Genomic DNA, 18,766 nt, shown 5'->3' with positions numbered 1-18,766 from the left:
CTGAATATAATCTACATAAATTTTAAAAGAAAGTTCTGATAAGGTTTAAGCGTGAGATATATGAAATATTTTGAAATGGTTTTTTTTTTAAGTTAAATAAACAGCCTCTTATAATTTATGCATGAAATATCTTGAAAATAAAAAGTTCGGGTTCAAATTTCAAAACTGGATTCACAGATTATATGGTCACATTTTTAAAGTTTTTCTGGTCATTTTTCAAACACTGTCCCATCGAGTCTCCTAATAAAAACAAAACGAATATTCTATTGTGTCCATTAAAAAGTGGGTATTAAGAAGTTGGCGAACAGATTTTCAATATTACTTAGGGCATATTTTTTTGTAATTTGCTGCTCTTCTCTGACCGTGATCTATGCTTGTTTATTAAATTAAAAATCAAATTATTCCACTGTTCCTCCTAAATTAATTATTCCTAATTTTAAAATAAAACTAAAGCAAATATAACTTTGTAATTTCAATTAAAACTATCAACGTGGCAAGAAGGTCTTAAAATCGCAAAGCATTAATGGATATGAAATTTTTCAGATGCTTTTTTCATACCTTTCCCTAGGTTTATCTTAGACAAAACTTAGGCAAACTATTTACCATATTTTTCAAAATGTATAATAAATAATAACGAAACAAAAAAAAGGATCACATAAAAAACAAAAGGTATTGAAAATTAAGAGCACAAGAACAAAATTTGAATAATTTGAGTAGCTACGTTCTTGAACCCAATGCGAGGACTCGAATTCGGGACCCCTTACGGCCTCCTTTTTTTCTTTTTTTCAATCGGTATATCTTATTAAATGGTGGATTCTTGCAAAAATCATTAAGGGCATCCTTAGTGACGTAAAATACTGTTTATTATTATTAGAACAATGAACGCCACTCACAACATTCAATTTGCGCCGACACATTTTTACATAGGACTACAGATCTTCAGAATTCGGAACTATGCCTAAGAATACAACCATATTTTTATTTTTTAGTGAAAATTACTATTTCAAACCAGTTTCGGAGGATTTCGTGCCAAAAGAAATCACTGCAGTTATATTTTATGAGGACGGGGAGACAATACAAAAATATGTTATGTTTTTGAGATTTCATTCAACAAAATTAGTTTTCTCCAATTTCTCCAAATACTCTTTATTTATGGTTCATGGGTCATAATCCCTTTCTGCAACAAATTTTGACTTAGCGTATTTGCTTGCTATTAACTAACCGATTACTTTCTCAGCTGTTTTATTACTACCACTATGTACTTTGAATATTCACCTATGCATGTTTACCAGCAAGTTGTTGAATACTAATTCAGTCACTTACGGCCTGTACAACTGTCTAGTCTCCTCAGCTTTTTAATGAGAGCGGCTAGGTTAGATCATGTTGCTTTCTAGATATATTTTGCTAGCCTATTTCAAGTTTTATTTAAAAAAATCATGAAAGTGTCTTCAATACGCCGATAATAAGAAAACACCTCGTTTAATTGCGATGTATTACTGAAAAGAAACGACATAATTCATATAATTAATAATACGATCTAATAATATTTGTCCGGGGTTAAATAATGTTCCTGAGGCAAACTTTCTTTCTCTGATAACTCCAAAAGACAATCAGTAATAGGTTTATTTTCGAGAACCGATTTGATCAAAGAAGCTCGAACTGTACGACTGTCCACTAATTTTAAGTCGCTGGCATATCCCAGCGCGGCGCAGACCCTGATAAATTTCGAAGGACAGTCCGTCCCGTATTTTCCAAATTCACTCGTTTGATAATCCCATGGGGCAAGATGGTGGTACGATAACCAGTAACTCTTCGTTATGAGAAAAACTAGATTTGTATCTGCTGGGAACCTGACAACAGGAAACTGTTAAGTTATTGTTGACCAAGATAACCAGTTACCCACTTTTCTCCTTTCTTCAAGCCCCATATCCTACTGGCACTATGAATTAACCAACTGATTTGGATACCTAGAGTATATCTTAACCAACCGGCAATGAATGTAGATGCGTATAAATTTTCACCCCAATATTCTGCCGGTGCATTTATTGGCAACAACAAAGCTACCACAATGAATAACACTTTATACCACCTAAAATTAACAAAGCAGCTACTTAGGTTTCATCGTCTATTTAGTTTTCAATACGCCTTTAAGTAGTCGGTGCTTACCTTTTCTGAAACATAACAACTTTATCATTTTCTAAATCACTCATATCAATTTCCTCTAAAGCTTTCTCTTGGGCGGGGCTCAGCTTTAAAGTCGTACTGAGTATGTGAGCATAAAAAAATCCCCTGCTTGGATTATATGGGTCCAAGTCAGTCTCGTAATACTTGTGATGGAGTCGGTGCCATTTTACCCAGTCATATATTGAACCCTGAAAGTTTAGAAAAATTTGGAAAAAATAAGTACACATTTTTGGAATATTATCAATTTTTGCAGTACTCACATGACCAATGAGTGTTTGACAAAGCATTAAAAATATCCTAAGCCCTGTCTTTGCTTTATACGAACCGTGAGCCCACAATCTGTGAGATCCAGCAGTTACTCCTAATACACCCAATGCAAGTAATACTAAACCTGGAAACGAAGACATCGTGCAAAAATAGTTACATTTTTAAAACATCCTTAAAAGTGCTCCAAATTTATTAATTAATGATATACAAATATTACTGAATATTGTCTGTTCAAAATTCCATGAGATTTTTCTTCTCGTTTTTACTGAACCATTTACACTCACACAACATTTTTTTTTCTGGGCGCAACGTTGAATTTTCGTCCGCTTTTATGACCACTTATTACAAAAAAAAGAATGTCTATCGCCATATATAGACCGTTCTTTCACTGTGGATGATCTTTAACAACGAAGGAAATCGGGATTCGATTTTTATTTACAAAATAAAACTAAAAATCAGTATCAAAAACAGGGTGACCATTACAACACAATTTGGGCTATCCTGTATCCCGTATAATCCTAAGGTGTCAAATTTGCGTTTTATTTTTTATTTTGCATTCTCATTCGATATTAATGAAACATCTTTGTCATTAAATTCCGTTAAAAATTTAAGTATCCATACCATATGTGGCGCTGATTTCAAAATAGTTTGTTTCGATTTTACATGATTTTAAAATTGCAAATTTACGTAGATCTACGAAACCACTTAAAAGCTTTACGTATTTTGACCTAAATGCAATCAATGTTGTATTTACTTGAAAATTCTCATTTCAATTATTATCCGCGATTACAACACAACATTGCATATAACTGCTACCAGCAGTTAGTTAATTGGATATAAAAAAAGAAATTCTGCGTGCGGCATTACAAAATATCAATTGCTCCAAAAAAATATTTAAGAAATTTGAATTTTAGTTGAAATAGTTACTAAGTGAAAATATTGTTTCATATCTCCTTTTCTTCTATCGACAACAATTTTTTGTTTTGTTTCGGATTTAAATTCCCAAACACCGATCTTGATGAATAACTGAAACCGTGCTACATATGAATCTTTTGACAATTTCCTTTACAATATTTTGCCCATTGCAAAATTAATCAACTTCAAAAACAATATTTCACAGTTCTTATTTTCAAAGCATTTTTTCTTTTCTTTTTAGGAGTTATGACTCGGATGTGAGATGCGAGTCGTATAAGTTTGATGCATTCTATATGCAGCGTTGTTAAATCATTTTACATTTCGAAAAAAAATGCAACGTTTTCACAATTATTTGTATAATAGCGTCTTTTTTTGCACAGAAACACTTTCACTTCTGTAACGGTGTAAGATAATTTATTAAAAGAAAGAATTATAAACGTAATACTTACTGAAGATTAATGTTCGCCACATGCAACCATATAGAAAAATATATCCCAAGGAAATCAGTGCAGATACATTAATTTGGAGATGAAACAGCACTCGTATCCAGTCAGTTTCCCTCTTTTTGGAGTAAACTTCTTTGTTTTCTTTCGCGTCAGCCATCTGAGATCTTTTCGATTTTAACGACCCGGTAAAGCTCATAAACACTAGCGCATGTATAGTGCTGACACTTGCGAAACCCGAGTTTTCTTCTTAACCACTCATTCATTCGAAGTCTGATAACATTCTGACATTGAATTCGAACAATTGTGGCTATAACCAAGCGCTGTTTAATATGGAAATTTTATAACAATATTAAACGCGCTACGTTAACGATTTGAAAGCCTCTTTCGATTAACGCTCGTATTCACGCAAGGCACTAATCGTTTCTCAAGATTTGCAACACACCAACGTATCCGGTAATTTTATCGTAGAGTGCAACATTAGCACTTTACGATCTATGGCAAATGTTTGTGTACCTAAGATGTCACTAATAATTGAAATAGTGCTATACTCAAGGTCAAAATATAATTTTGCCTCCGTGAGACTAGTCTGGTGTAGTATTTTCTGGTGCGAGTTGTCTCCAGTTAAAAAGATTTCCGAGCTACAACTGTTTACATTTTGTTATCTTTTACTCTTGCATTTAAATTAATTAAACCAACAAACAAGCAATCGAGGGATTAAAAATAAAATAATAATACTTTTTGTACGACCATTAGGTTTACTGAGTGGCACATTAGGACGTGACCAGTATAATTGACAAATGGCTAAACTCGACTGAAAATATCGGATCGCTCCTAAACCCACAGCTAAAGCACCGGAAACTCGGAAGTAACTAGCTACAGTAGTTAATATTGTTGAAGTCTTAAAGTGGCACTGAATGTGTTAATGTGGATATTATTTCATCGTGGAAAATATTTAATTCTATTTCTTTAATCTTATCAAAATTCTAACGCTTCACCCTTCAGTGTTCAAGCTTCAAATGTGAGTGAAAACATTATTGCCGCCATATACCGCATAATTTGCCATATGGGTAATTTAGTTATTCACCTATAAAAGCAAATTACTTATAGCATTATAGCTTTTATTTTAATATTGTTTTTTATGAGAGAAGTGTTTACAAATTTGTAGTACATTTTAACGATTTCTGTCAATATGGAAAAATTAAACTTAATTGCCAAATTTCGAAGCTTCTAAATAGCATTACTATCAGAATAAAACGAAAAGGCTAACGGAGATAATTTACATACAATGCAGCAGGGGTGAAAGATGACACGTTACTGCATAAAGAGTTATTGTTATTTGCGACGGCGATGATACAAACAGGATAGTAACCTTATACTTGACTCTTAAACCCTTTATTAAAATTACTGGCTTCTGTTTTGTCTAAAAAAATAAAATATTCAAGAATTTTCTGTAAATTAAAAACAAAATGATTTTTAAAATGTTATGAACAATAACGCATAGATAAAATTGTGCTAAAATGTTACAAAAACCCAAAAAAAAGTTTTCGGCAAATTGACTTGAGAACCCTATTTCGGATGTTTGCGCATTACTTTGGCAAATTTAATTTTCTATGTTTGACATGCTGAAAATATACCTCTAGAACAGACATGTATTTAAGTAAGACCTAAATTATTTAATGAAAATTGGTCGAGTGATACGACGTCGCTGATTCGATAGAACCACTTAAATGCATTCTACCGCCATCATTTTAATTTTAGATGTGCTATAAGTTTCTAATAGAAAGTATAAAGAAATATACAACGTGTCTTTTCGTCGTTTCGTAGTGAGCATGATTAAAAATTTTTTGAAAATCCTTGCTTTATTGGTTAGTTTGGGTATACCTAAAAGTTATTTTGCGGATGGTATTTCTTTCCTAACCAGTTTTGAATAAAGTAGGTAATTATATATATTTTCTTTCTTTCTAATAATTATTTGAAATCGCTATTGTCTATTATTAGACTGCTACTGTTTTGATATAAATAAATTAGATTAAATTAAAACTGACGTCAGTTAAAGTTTTCAAAATAATATATTTTTCTACAATTTACCTTAATTACCTTATTAGCTCGCCCAACAGACGGCAATATGCAATAGGTCAGTATGTACGTTCATAAAAAAGTTTTATACAATTTGATATTTTCGCTCCTGAATTTCCAAAATAAGTAACCGCGCTAGTAGCAGTTTTTATTTCTTCTTTGTTTTTTTTTGTTTTGATACCATTTCGACGGTGCAAAACAGAAGATATAGGCAGAGAAAAGTTACATTCCTAACTCTAGAAAAACTTGGTACTAGCGAAAACGCAAGAACTTTTAGATCAACGGAACCCGGTGTTAAAGAACTTCAGTAAGATGGAATAAAACAATATTTGCTATAAAACAGTTTCTTTTTAAGAATTCATATATCTATTACAACAATCTGGAAATATGTATGACATTGGTCCGTACCTATGTAAATATTCAACATTTTAACAGATATATTTTAAGGGCCATACAGAATAATACTTTACGGAAATGTTAATATGGGTAACTACATTTTTCATCTTGTTGTACCTGCTGACTAGGATTTCAATTCTAGGTACTTCATTGACTAAAAACAACATACTATACTATACTTAATTACTAAATCAATCATCAATTATAACAAAGTTTTAAATTATATAAAACAACATTAAAATATTAAACATTTGTTATGTAGTATAATGAACTGTACACACATTTATTCCAATAATATAATGAATATCACATATAGTTATGGAGTATTATATACTTCCCGAATTACTTAGTCTTATTCATTCCCTATCTACAAATGTAAACAATTGGTCACACATTTCAATGATTTGATGCTTGCTTTTTGTGAAATGCCCTAAATTAATAAGGTCTGACTGTAAGGAACAAATTTGGTTTAATAATGTTAAAAGGACCCAACATTCCCAAAATTCCAATTCCAATTTTGTTGTCTTTTGTTTAATTGAACATTCAACAGGTAGATTCCATTTTTATAAAATTGATTACAAACAAGCAGGGATCCTAAGATGTGCACTAGGTATTTTAAGGGCTAAGAAAATTCCTGCATTTATGTGGTAGTAATAGATAAGCAACTAAAAGCAGCACTCCTAATATGTCATGGTTGAGCAGGAATACTGAAATTGGTTGCCTTTAGTGAATAGTCAATTAAACCGATTTGAAACCGAGTGCGATCGGACAAACCACAGCTGATACACCCCGCATATTCTTTATGAAACCTATCGAAGCCAATCCAAGGTAATGTTCACCAGAAGCAAAAAGATTTTCAACATGACAGCGAGGAAAAGTTCTTGAAACTATTAGACGAAAACCTGGTTTTAGTTAAATAAAATCTGAAAGGCGCATTTTTGAAATGATCCAAAATTATTAAAATAACAAAGCAAAGAACTTTTTAAACTGTGATCCGCATTATCAAATGGCAGCAAGACTTGATCGTATAAATGTTAATGTAACCATATCTCCCGGGGTCTTAAAAAAAGAACTTTTGTGGAAGAAATCGAAGTGTTAAAACAGTTTAATGTATGTGTCCATAAAGATTAATATTTATAGTCGTATACTTGTGTGCATAAAAACCCTAACACTTATGAGTTTCGGTCTATGAAAGACAATTTACTTAGATATTTGACTGTATTAGCAAAATTTTATTTCGAGTTTCCTAAGCAATTGTAGTATTTGCGTTTTTTTACTAATTAAAAAGGGAATAATCATTGACAACTATATAATTTATCACTTAACTTTTAATTTCATATAACGGATATGTTGCCCTAATATATGTGATACTTTACTCACAGACTTGATCAAGTTCGGTATTGTTTCTTGTTGATATTCTAGATAACCGATATCAACGGTTTCTGCGGTTTTTGTTTCGCTGCAAACTCATTTCATTTCATTTTATTTTTACAATGCGGCTATGAAAGTGGAATCTAACTTTAACTGGTGGTATATTATCCTACGGCAGTTACCTTAAATGTACATACTTCCGATTATGAAATAGCCAGTGGCTGACTTAAAATCGTTCGAATATTTAGGAATTAAAGTGAAATGAAGAATTCGTGTTACATTTTGTACTCCATAGTCGATATTAGAGTTCGTTGCTTTAGTATATAAAGAGCGACTTAAAACCCCAGAAGAATCCACACCGAACTAGATCTTAATCTAATTGCAGGATTTATTAGTAAATAGCACAATATTTTCAATCTCCAATTAGTTTGCTTTGCGATTGCTTATTTTAGAATAATAATATGACGAAAGTGCTCCGCAAAGTGTTGTTAACCGCCAGTAACATCATATTATTTAAAATAACCTGAAACACGTCAAATTTCGTCAAAAGTATCGATTCCTCTAACCTACTCTTCCTAAGCACTTGTGGAACTATGGCGAAAGGTGATCGAAAACTATTTGATCTAACCGAAAAAAAAAAAAACATCCAGCATCCTTCTTATTGTGTTCATGGAGACGGATCTCGATTTGAGATTAATTTTTCAATTAAGGTCAACTGATAATGTTAGTGAAATAAAATTGCTCTGTTTTTGGAATTCATAAAATTCTGGATATATCGAGGATGAACTACATTTTGTACACTTATGTGGTTTTATTTGTTTTATGCTAGTCGACGATTTTAAAACATAAATTAATGAAACAAATAGGAGTTAACGTTTCTTAATCAACGATTTACTTTGTCACAGAAGAGAGAGGGAGAGAGAGAAAATAGCCGTTATTACCAATATTATTATGAAAAAGTGTCCCAATATAAACAAAAAAGTAAAAACGAAGAACTAACGACTAGTAAACGAAACAACCTTACAATGATGAGTTGAGAAGTTGTTCCATTCGCAAACAAATTTGATGGTTTCGAATTTACTATTTTATGGACGTTTTAGAGAGGCTACACCAAATAACCCGTCAATGTACTTTTTCATTTTCTGTACAATCGTCTACACCGATTTCACGACAGATTTACACAGTTTCAAAATCTTCTCATAAGTGGGCCTATTTCTTATCTAACGAATTTATAAAATTCATTCTACCTGTGGCTACATTTAGAAATTACATTCAGTCGATATTATTTTGTTAGTCTCCTCATCGCCTGAAGCGATTATATTTCACCTCCTACGGCGAAAATACTCTCAGACTTCTCAGCAAAGTTGCCAAGACATTAGCTAACGATTCGGCCTGCGCCGCCAAGTGTTCTTCGATTGATTTCTGAGAACTTCGATCGATATTTGCAGTAATAAGATAACGGAATGTTGCCGTTACGTCGTGGACTTTAAGAATCAAGTTTCTCGTCTGTAACGGAGCTGTTGTGTGGTTAGAAAGGTCCTGGCATAATTCCGTCAGACGTCTTAATATCGTCAGGCAAATTGCCAAATTTTCAGGCAAATCGGGCAGCGTCGGATCCGACATCGCTATTACCAACATCTTGCTTGATGTCACGAGCTGCAGGCACTGTGTCGTTAGCTCTTCTTTGGCGAGCTAGAAGTAAATAACATGAAATGCATAAATATAGCAACAATTAGAAACAAAACCTGAAACTTTTCCTCGGATATCAATTTCCCGCCACCGTGCACTTGGGCAGCCGTACACTGGGCCGCAACTTGGTCCAATCGGACCAGTAATCCCGCCATTGCCACATCCGTTTTTGCTAGTAGATTTTCACGAGTTGATGAATTACATACATTCCTAGGCGATAAGTCCCCGTTGAAATGAGCCTCTGCCTCCTGTTCGTTGGCCCGTGGTGATAAATGTCGTTTATCAATGTGTCGATCGTACGAATTGTGCAAATACGAAGTGTTTTTTACAAATGGGGATGGTCCAGGAACTTTGGAAGTATACTGGTTACACGGTGATTCTATATGAACATCAACCGTTGACAGTTGAGCGTTCCTACCTAAATAGTATATGAAATAAAATATTATGAAACATTTATTTTTTACAGAGAACTTCTCGTAACGTTTAGGGACAATTGTGCATTGTACTTTTCAAATATACAGCATTGTGTACTAATTAGTAGAAATTAGAGTAAAACTTGAGGGTTTAACGTCTGATCTAACAATATTTTACAATATCCAACTGCAAACACTGCTTTTTCCATTATAAATGTCAGTATAGAAAGAAAGGGATACTTAAAAATATTACCCAGATGTGGCGAAGTTGGTGTACTAACAGCACTACTAACATGCCTAGTCAGTCTAGTATCTGCGTTCTCGTCACTTTCATTGCCGACGCTTTTATTTCTTTGGAGATGCGGACTGCCGATACTAGCCGTCCTAAGCTCTGAGGGTGCCTTATAATGGTGGCCAGTTTTCTTTTGACGGAGAACATCTAAGGGAGGGACCGGTGGCAGCGGAGGTTTCTTCGGCGGCAAGAATAGGTGTGATGGGGCTGGATGACTGTTATCGCCACGCGGGGGTAATTTTGGAGGTGGAAAATCTGCGGTTGTTGTACCCTTGGAGGCAGTTGATGTTAAAGAATGAGAACGCTGCCTCTCCTGGAATATAGATAGAACGCCAAAACAATAAAAAAACAAACGTAACAATAAAATCTAATCCTGATTTTTTTGGTTCACATGCGATAAGTTTTAAGCGTATCTCCGGAGAATCAGCAGATGTAATTCAAGAAGACGTAAATCAATTTAAATATAAGTTGCCCACACTACTCCTCGGATATCAGCCACACAATGTTTACAATGCCGATGAGACTGGCCTTTTCTTTCGTGTTTTATCTAACAAAATACTTGCTTTGAAATCCGAAAAATGTAGTGGTGGAAAGCTTTCCAAGGAGAGGCTTATAATTTTATTTTGTGCTAATATAACAGAACACTGTATATATATATATATATATATATATATATATATATATATATATATATATATATATATATATATATATATATATATATATATATATATATATGATGACACTATATTCCGGGATATAATCCGTTCGCTTGTTGAACTCCGACTGGAATCCTGCAAACGTTTCGCCAAAATCTCACTTGGCATCTTCAATGCTCGCGCTCCGAAAACACTTCGAATACTGTATATATATATATATATATATATATATATATATATATATATATATATATATATATATATATATATATATATATATATATATATATATCTAGGCATAGATATAGATAGAATTGTTCTTGAATGTAAAAGCTGCCCGAACTAGGGCATTTAAACATATAGCAATTAAAAATTTACTGGCAATATGGAAATTTAACAAGAAAGCAGGGATGACACGAGACATTATGAATGAATGAGTGTTACAATTTCATAGAAAAATGGCTCTACATAACCGAAAAAATTTATTATTCTTGGATGACGCAGCATCGCGCCCCCATAAGGTAAAATTACAAAACATAAAAATTATCTTCTTGCCTCCAAATACGACATCAGTATGTCAACCTCTAGACCAGAGTATCATACAGAAGGTTAAATTCTATTATCGTGGACTCATACTGAAACACATTTTATCCAAGATGGATACAGTAATGTCGGCGTCAGACAAAATTGTTTCAACAAAGCTGGTTTTCAAAAAGATAATGAATTTATTACATCATTGGAATGGGAAACAGAAGATACTACGATACTTGAAATGGAACGATGTATTAGAGAATTGAACATAACTCGAGAAACTCTTAGAAACTATCTTGGAATCAACAATATTACAGCGACTGAGGAGACTAGTTTGAACTTTGAAGATGCAATTGAAAACATGAAAGAATCTGAACCGGAAGAATCAAGAATATGATAGTGGGGATCCTAGCACAAGCCTTAAAAATAATTACCGATATAAAAGCTAACATTTCAACACCTTAAAAATTTAGAAGATCAATTTCAATCAGGTTTGTTACAGCAAAAAACAATAAATAGTACCTTAGGGTTTGCAAATAAATAATTAAATAAATAAATAATAATTTGTATAATAAGTTCGTCCACCTACTTTTTTATCTATAGTTTTTTTGTATGTTTTTAAAGAAATAAACGTTATACATATTTACGATTTATGTTCTTTTTTTCATACACCTCTAATAAGCGGACAAAACTAGAGGAACCGTGAGTGTCCAGTTGTGGGAGTTTTCGCTGTACTATTATAACAGAAAATGCTGCTATCAAGAACCACATGTTATTTGAAACTATACTGTCATATATATTATATACAAATCTATAGGTCTGAAAATTTGATTCTAAAATCTCAATAAATCTTAAGAAACATTCAAATGACAAAGCTTTATATACTATGAAAACTATGCCAATCTCAAGCTATTAAATCTCTGCACCCGAAACAGATGGAGCAGTGAAATTCAGTATTGCTAACTCACCTGCGTCACAATTTTTGGTGGTCTTTCAGGTGGTTTTTCATCAGAACTCCTCCTCGGCGGCGGTTTAATGACGTCATCGTTCTGAACAGTTTCATCCGCCTTGAAAGCTTTTTCGACTTTAGTTTTTCCGCAGCAGCTAAACGTGCCTTTTCGATCCACCGTCGAATATTCTATCACGTTCGGCAATAAGATGGAATTGCTATTTCGAATTTTAACCGGTTGACAATGATTGCTTGTGCCGTTGGATTGATTCGAAACATTTTGATTGTTCCTTTGTTCTTCGGCTATAACAAGATTTTCTAAGCTCGCCTTGCTGGGAGGTGGGGGAATTATGTAAGCCATAATTTCTTCTGGAGTCAATTCTACCGCGGGTGTGACTTTTTGCGTGGGCGGAGGTACCGCCACGTTTGCCAAGAACTCGTCCAAGTCTTTAGAATTTTCCAAAATTTCTAAAAATGGATACTATGTTTCCGCTGACACACAATGACGATACTAACCTTCTAATCGATTCAGTTTGTCCATAGAGTCCGCGAATGACTTAGGTGGCATATTGATAGGTACAGGTAAGGCACAGTCAAGTTCGTCGGGCGTTACTGGAGGTGGAATCATAGTCAAATCTATTATGTCCGGGTCGAAAATGTAATTAACTTCACTAATGGAGTCCATTTCGTTAGTGTCGTTATTTCTGAGGTCGCGCACACGCTGCAGGTACGTTTGGAAATCTTGGTCCTTGTCCACGGAATTGTCCGGGGATCGCAATCCGAAACTTACTCTGTTCAATTTAGCTCCATCTTCGCGACTGTCTTTTCTGTGCTTCGGCGAACTGTTTGGCGTATAAAGCGACTCTGTATCGCTTTCCGATTGCGCAACTTCTTGCCGGAGTAGTTCGATCGTCGCATGTGAAAACGAAGGTCTCCTTTCCGTATTATGGTGTCCCTTTGTTAGTAATAACAATGAATCGCTGTGCTTTAATTTTCCGGGTTCGTCCGTATCACTTTCCACGTCTACGCTCGTTTCTTGCCACTCGGATAGCTCCTGCAGCCGCTCCAAGTTTTCCTGTTCTGTCAAATATTTTTCTGAATCTTCTACCAATTGCTGCATCTCCTGAACACGTTTAAGTACCTCGGCGTTCTTAGCATCTGTGACGCCATTTTCCAATATTTCCATCGACACCACGCTCTGAAAATCGTAAGAATTCGCGGAGAAATCATCGTACTGATGATTCCGATTGGACAACGAATTGTTCATGTTATCGTCCAAACTATACGAAAACATGAGCGGAGGTTTTGATTGTCGACCCATTGTATTATATAAACCATTAGTCTTTTTATTTACGCCACGGTATATCGGCTGTACGGAGAAACATACGGACTTTATCGCGCTCTGATCGATGTAACTCCATTTTTCGGGCACCACCCTATGTTGCGACAAATAAGGTGGAGCTAAATCTTCCATGGGTGCAGCTTCTTCTTGATCAACCGGCAGAATCTGGTTTGTGCAAAGTAAAAAGTAACCCCGCAGTACCAACACGAGTTCAATGGCATCTCTTTCTTCCAAAGGAATCGAAAGTATTTTATCGTTTTGAAGTTTAACGAATACAGTACGCGTAACTTCGTCGTCGCTCCTCACTTCAATTCTACGCATGTCCTCTAAGCTAGCTATCGGAATGGGCTGGAACTAAACAGTATCAAATTAGTTAAGAAGTTCTTCAACGTGAAAATTGTGAATGGTGTCATATAAGGATAGCAGAGGAGGAAGAGAATTGCTAAGAAACTGGCCAACATTACAATTCTATCCGCCCTACTTTCCTGTGGTTTGATACTTCAAAATACTTACCACTGAATTCCGAGTTCCTGTAATTTGACTGATCCCAAATTTGGGACTTACTAGAATAACTCGTTCCATGGCATCACCCCTAGGCCCAGCCGAAAAACATTTGGCGCCGTAACTGGGAAGTTGACTAACTATATCTAAATAATGCAGTTTTGCCTGCAACGCAGTAAGCTGCTTTCCTGGACCGGTCATGCTGGCGTGAAGCTTTAGGAAATGACCCACTAGTTTGCAGACCTCTTTCCTCTTCATATTTTCTAATATCGAGGCTGGCACGAAACGTTCCAAACCGAATTCTTTTCTACGGTCAAAAAGTGGTGTTCTAGACGTAACAATGCCCAATTTAATGACAGATATTGAGGATGCCGGAAGAAGGGTGGCGACAGAGCATCAGTTTGAGCAAATCACTTTGAAAACATCATTTTCCCGATAAGATGCTTTCAGGAATTTACATTAAAATATTACTTTTTTGTTTTGGTTAGTTGATAAACGTAATTATATGCTTCTGAAGGATATGTCCACCAAATAACATTGGTGAGAAAAATATTGATCTTTTGACCAGTAGCAAAGAGCAGGAGAGTCATATTACTGCAAAACCAATGCATGTTTTCGCACTTTAACCATGGAACTTTGGCAATTGTCAATTGTTTGTGTTGCTCATTACCCGTGAATCTAGGAGGGCGAATATTATTGTCTTTCTAAAGTATCTTTTTGCAGGACATAAAATTATTATACCGTAATTCATAAACTACCGGCCCATATCAATTCTTTCTATTCCAGGAAAAATGCTTGAGGCAATTATAACATTTTTTAAACATAGGTACGTTCTTGATGAAAAGTAACATGGCTTTTTCAGAGGTAGGTCCCACAAATCTCTCACTGTATGTTCAGGATGTGTCTGAGGCATTGGATAATAGAATGCAAATGGATGCTGCGTACACCAATTTCTCCAAGGCATTCAATAAAGTACATCATCCTACAATGTTAGTAAAACTTAAAAATTTCGGTGTGTACGGTTCTCTTTACAAAACTTTTCAATCATACATTAGTTCTAGGACTCTAATTTGTTGAGTTAAATAGGACCAAACCTAAATCTATTGATATCAAGTCTGGAATACATCAGGAATCGCACTTGGGACCTATTCTGTTTTCACGCTTTTTACAAAATTCCTGGATTCCTCCTGCGTCGGTTTTTACTTAGTCGAAATTGCTGACGATTCGCCAATCATCCTGTTGGCTTCTTCAGAGCTTGACTGAAACTCTCTGAAGAAGCCAACAGGATGATTGGCGAAACGTCAGCAATTTCGACTAAGCAAAAACCGACGCAGGAAGTGGAAGTTGCTTTAAAAAATATTCTGTTTTCGTTTTGCAAAATTTATTTCATATCCTGATGACCAAGAAGTGTATGCGCCTGTCAGGAGCATCGACGACAGTCGCATGTTTCAGGAGGACCTTATTATGTTTTATGACTACTGCTTAGGAAATCGACTGTTTTCAAATATTGACAAATGTTACTATCATATGTTCAGTAAATTAAAAATTGGAGTAAGTATTAATGAAGTGAAGCATATCAGGCATCTTGGAGTGACTATAGACACAAAATTGAGTTTTGAAATTCATATGGAAAACATAAAAGGCTTACAGAAACTTGAGTTTTATTACAAGGGTTAGCAAAGAATTCAAAGATCACAAGTCGCTGGTCGTACTCTATAACACCTACATAAATTTGCCAGTGTAATATGGAGTCCCCAATATCATAAGTATCTACACAGAATTGAAAGTATTCAAAAAAAGTTTATTTTTCTCATGAACTTTAGACATAACCACAATCTAATAGGTGCATCGTATGAGGCAAGCCTTGACTTCTATTATGTGTTGAAATTATCTGTTAGGCGAATTATATATAGTTGCATTTTTTGCACAATATTGTTAAATAACTCTACAAAACTGGAAAAATTATCCTTTAATGCTAGGCTGGTAATGACTCGAACGCATGTGCAAAGAAATTATAACAGTTACTTTTTGCACATAGATATTTTTGATTTGCCACTCAATTCATTTACGAATCAAGCAAGCTTGCGCTTTTGACTTAAGATAAATGTACTTAATTTTCGTGTACCTATGTAAATTGTGACGTTAGTTCGTCATCGTATCTTGTTATAATAAATAAATAAATTAATTAATTAACCAAAATATTTTAACGATTGTTTTTTAGTTTTTGTTTACCAATAATAATTGGAACTAGGCACTTATGCAACAAGGAGCCATTGGTTTGATAAACTACTATGTATTTTTTATAATTCTAGTTTTTAAATTTATCTCGTTTGTAAAAATTGAGTTAACTTTACTATTAATGAATATTTTTAGTATAAACATTTTTTTATACAATTTTGGGGGAATAATCGGTTCCATTTCCAAAGTTGCAAAATTATTGCAAGAACCAGAAAGAAACGCATATCAAGTTTTCGTATAAAAAAGAAAACACCTGAGTTTAAATTAATAATATACTGAAATGATAAGGTTGTTGCGAATTTTCCATGTTTGTACTTACTCGACTACTTTAACAGTCAGTTTGCCAGCTGGAATATTGTTGGCCAGAGCGTGTTGATATATATGTAAGGCTGCCAACCTAAGAGCAGTATCATATTGCAGTTCTGGTGCGAACCGCTCCTGAATTACATCATTGCAGCACTGAATGTACAAATAATCCAAAGCGTTTAAGTCTCTTTGGGCCAGAGCAGCCGCAGACGATGGCACGAAGGCGACTCGAAAAAGGCACCGTAGTTTGTGAGCACCTGGTCTAGAAGCTATCTGCCAGGAATGAAAAAAACTTAATTAAACAGAAGCATTTACTAGTAGATAGCCTCTCTTACCCTAGCCAACGTATCCTGGGGATCCAAAAGGGTAAGCTTATTTCTTTTTAAACTCTTAATGTGTTCAACCACTAAGCTAAAATGTTCTGTCGCTTGTATACATAATTTCGACTGCAAAGACGCCACGACATCTTTCACCGTCGTCCAAGCGTCGTATTTGAAGCTTTTTGTTTGGCCGTTCTCCAGAAACACTTTGAGGACGTTGGCCATCGGCGGAACACATAAATCGCCAAGGGAGAACGCGGACGGCTGTGAAAGATAAAAGATACTAACCTGTGCTATCGTAGATAAAGTGTTAAGTTGCGATATTTTTAAATCACGCACCCTCTGGCACCAATTAATGTTGTTAATAGCGGTAAACTTTTTATTACGTCCAATTCGAGCGAAATGGTATTTTTTTTTTTTTTTATTTGAAAAGAACAAAAATGTGGCGAATATTTAAAAAATACACGAAAAACTACAAATTCTGGGGATGATTTCTTCTCGATTTGAGATAAATTGACTTTATCCGGATCTGGTTTTATTATTGTTTGGTCGCAGCAGTTCGAACGACATGCCTCAAGAATGAAAGTAGATTGGCTTAAGACGATCTTTCCAACGGTGTACAGCTATCAGTTTTTTTTTTATGTAAATGAACGTCATATTTGAAAAAAAGTCGAATACAGTAGTATAAATTAAGCTTCGTCTTGCACCGTTTCGAAAATTTTTAATTTGCAATAAAACCGAATTTGGAAAGCTTTCTATATTCTTACGCATTTATTGGGTTTATTTTCCAAAACCTGTAATTAAATTCATTTCATAAATTAATAATTTAATATTTTCAATGCCTACTTTTTCTGTAGCCGCACACAAACTTATTTACAATAAATTGTCCTCAAGTTTTCAATAGTGAACAACTTTTATTTTATATAGACAAAACTGCCCCAATTTAAGTGACCAGATCAAAGGAAAGCTATTTTAAACTGTCAAGAAAAATAAAATTTTGTCAGCGGATATCAGTCAAATTCGGAGCTATATGATAAGCGCTAATGTAAGGGAAACCGGGATAATGTGGTTTAGTTTATATCATTTTGTTATTTCTTATCGTTTTATCGTCCCTAAATGTACTCGAACTACTAATCAGCAAACGATAATTTATTTAAGGGCTACCTGTAAGTGTAAGAAAAATTAAAAGTTAAGATATTTTGTGGACAGGCCAAGAACTATATTCTAGAAAACTCTTCCAGGTTTAGCTAGTATGCTTAATCTTAATTATTGTTAATGTTGAATTTTGACACATACAGGTTTTTTAAACTTAGGTGTCTAGGTCAAACAGTCATTGTAATTGTAATATTGAAATATTGTAATAACAATAATAATAATATTTTAAGTGTAAATTAGTGGTACCTACATATTTAATATAAGGCGAACAAGAAAACAAAAATGAAGAAAAATGAGAGTTCGGTTAATTTGTGGAAGATTTTTGCAAAAAAAAAACAACAAAACCACTAAACTCTATGTAAAAAACTAGATAAATAGCTATTCTGGTACATGTGCGCAAAGTAAGGGACCACCAAGTAAGGGACATTGCTCACATGTTTTCCCACAACAGTGAAATTCAACAACTTACACTCGCTCGCTGTTGCTCTATCAAAGTGAGACAGGAGTTGCCAGGCAAACGACACGATGATTTAGTTTCCCTCACTTGTGTGAAAAACGGCACTTTTCTCACTTTTTTTAGTTAAGTTACAATCAGTTTTGCTTACGATTGTGGAAAAAATCAATTTTTACATTTTCGATATTTAAAAGATAACAATAAAGACAAAATCAAGACATTATGTATATTCAAAAAATATTCTAATATATTTTTTATGTAA

At 34.3% G+C, this 18,766-nt stretch overlaps 2 protein-coding genes across 2 annotated transcripts in view; both read right to left on the bottom strand.

Moving 5' to 3' along the window:
- Positions 1-1,141: 1,141 nt before the first annotated feature.
- On the bottom strand, positions 1,142-4,312 carry LOC132700451 (acyl-CoA Delta-9 desaturase). The gene is made up of 5 exons (XM_060667775.1): positions 3,816-4,312; positions 2,445-2,575; positions 2,167-2,372; positions 1,904-2,089; positions 1,142-1,850 (listed from the first exon to the last, which is right to left on the bottom strand). The coding sequence occupies exons 1-5, from the start codon at positions 4,006-4,008 to the stop codon at positions 1,538-1,540; spliced, it is 1,029 nt and encodes a 342-aa protein (XP_060523758.1). The 5' UTR covers positions 4,009-4,312; the 3' UTR covers positions 1,142-1,537.
- A 1,915-nt stretch (positions 4,313-6,227) lies between these two features.
- LOC132700450 (FERM and PDZ domain-containing protein 4) overlaps positions 6,228-18,766 on the bottom strand; it is an 85,259-nt gene continuing 72,720 nt past the window's right edge. The window contains exons 6-13 of the mRNA XM_060667774.1: positions 16,911-17,159; positions 16,589-16,848; positions 14,044-14,338; positions 12,705-13,884; positions 12,208-12,656; positions 10,011-10,362; positions 9,401-9,762; positions 6,228-9,347 (exon numbers count right to left, since the gene is read on the bottom strand). Coding sequence (XP_060523757.1) covers positions 8,985-9,347; positions 9,401-9,762; positions 10,011-10,362; positions 12,208-12,656; positions 12,705-13,884; positions 14,044-14,338; positions 16,589-16,848; positions 16,911-17,159 — 3,510 coding nt within the window. The 3' untranslated portion in view covers positions 6,228-8,984. The remainder of the gene's footprint in view (positions 9,348-9,400; positions 9,763-10,010; positions 10,363-12,207; positions 12,657-12,704; positions 13,885-14,043; positions 14,339-16,588; positions 16,849-16,910; positions 17,160-18,766) is intronic.

This window comes from Cylas formicarius, unplaced genomic scaffold (genome assembly GCF_029955315.1).
Source record: "Cylas formicarius isolate icCylForm1 unplaced genomic scaffold, icCylForm1.1 PGA_scaffold_4__25_contigs__length_36172078, whole genome shotgun sequence".
NCBI lineage: Eukaryota > Metazoa > Arthropoda > Insecta > Coleoptera > Brentidae > Cylas > Cylas formicarius.
The sequence above is the reverse complement of the archived record's forward strand: the minus strand, read 5'-3'. Positions and strand labels throughout refer to the sequence as shown.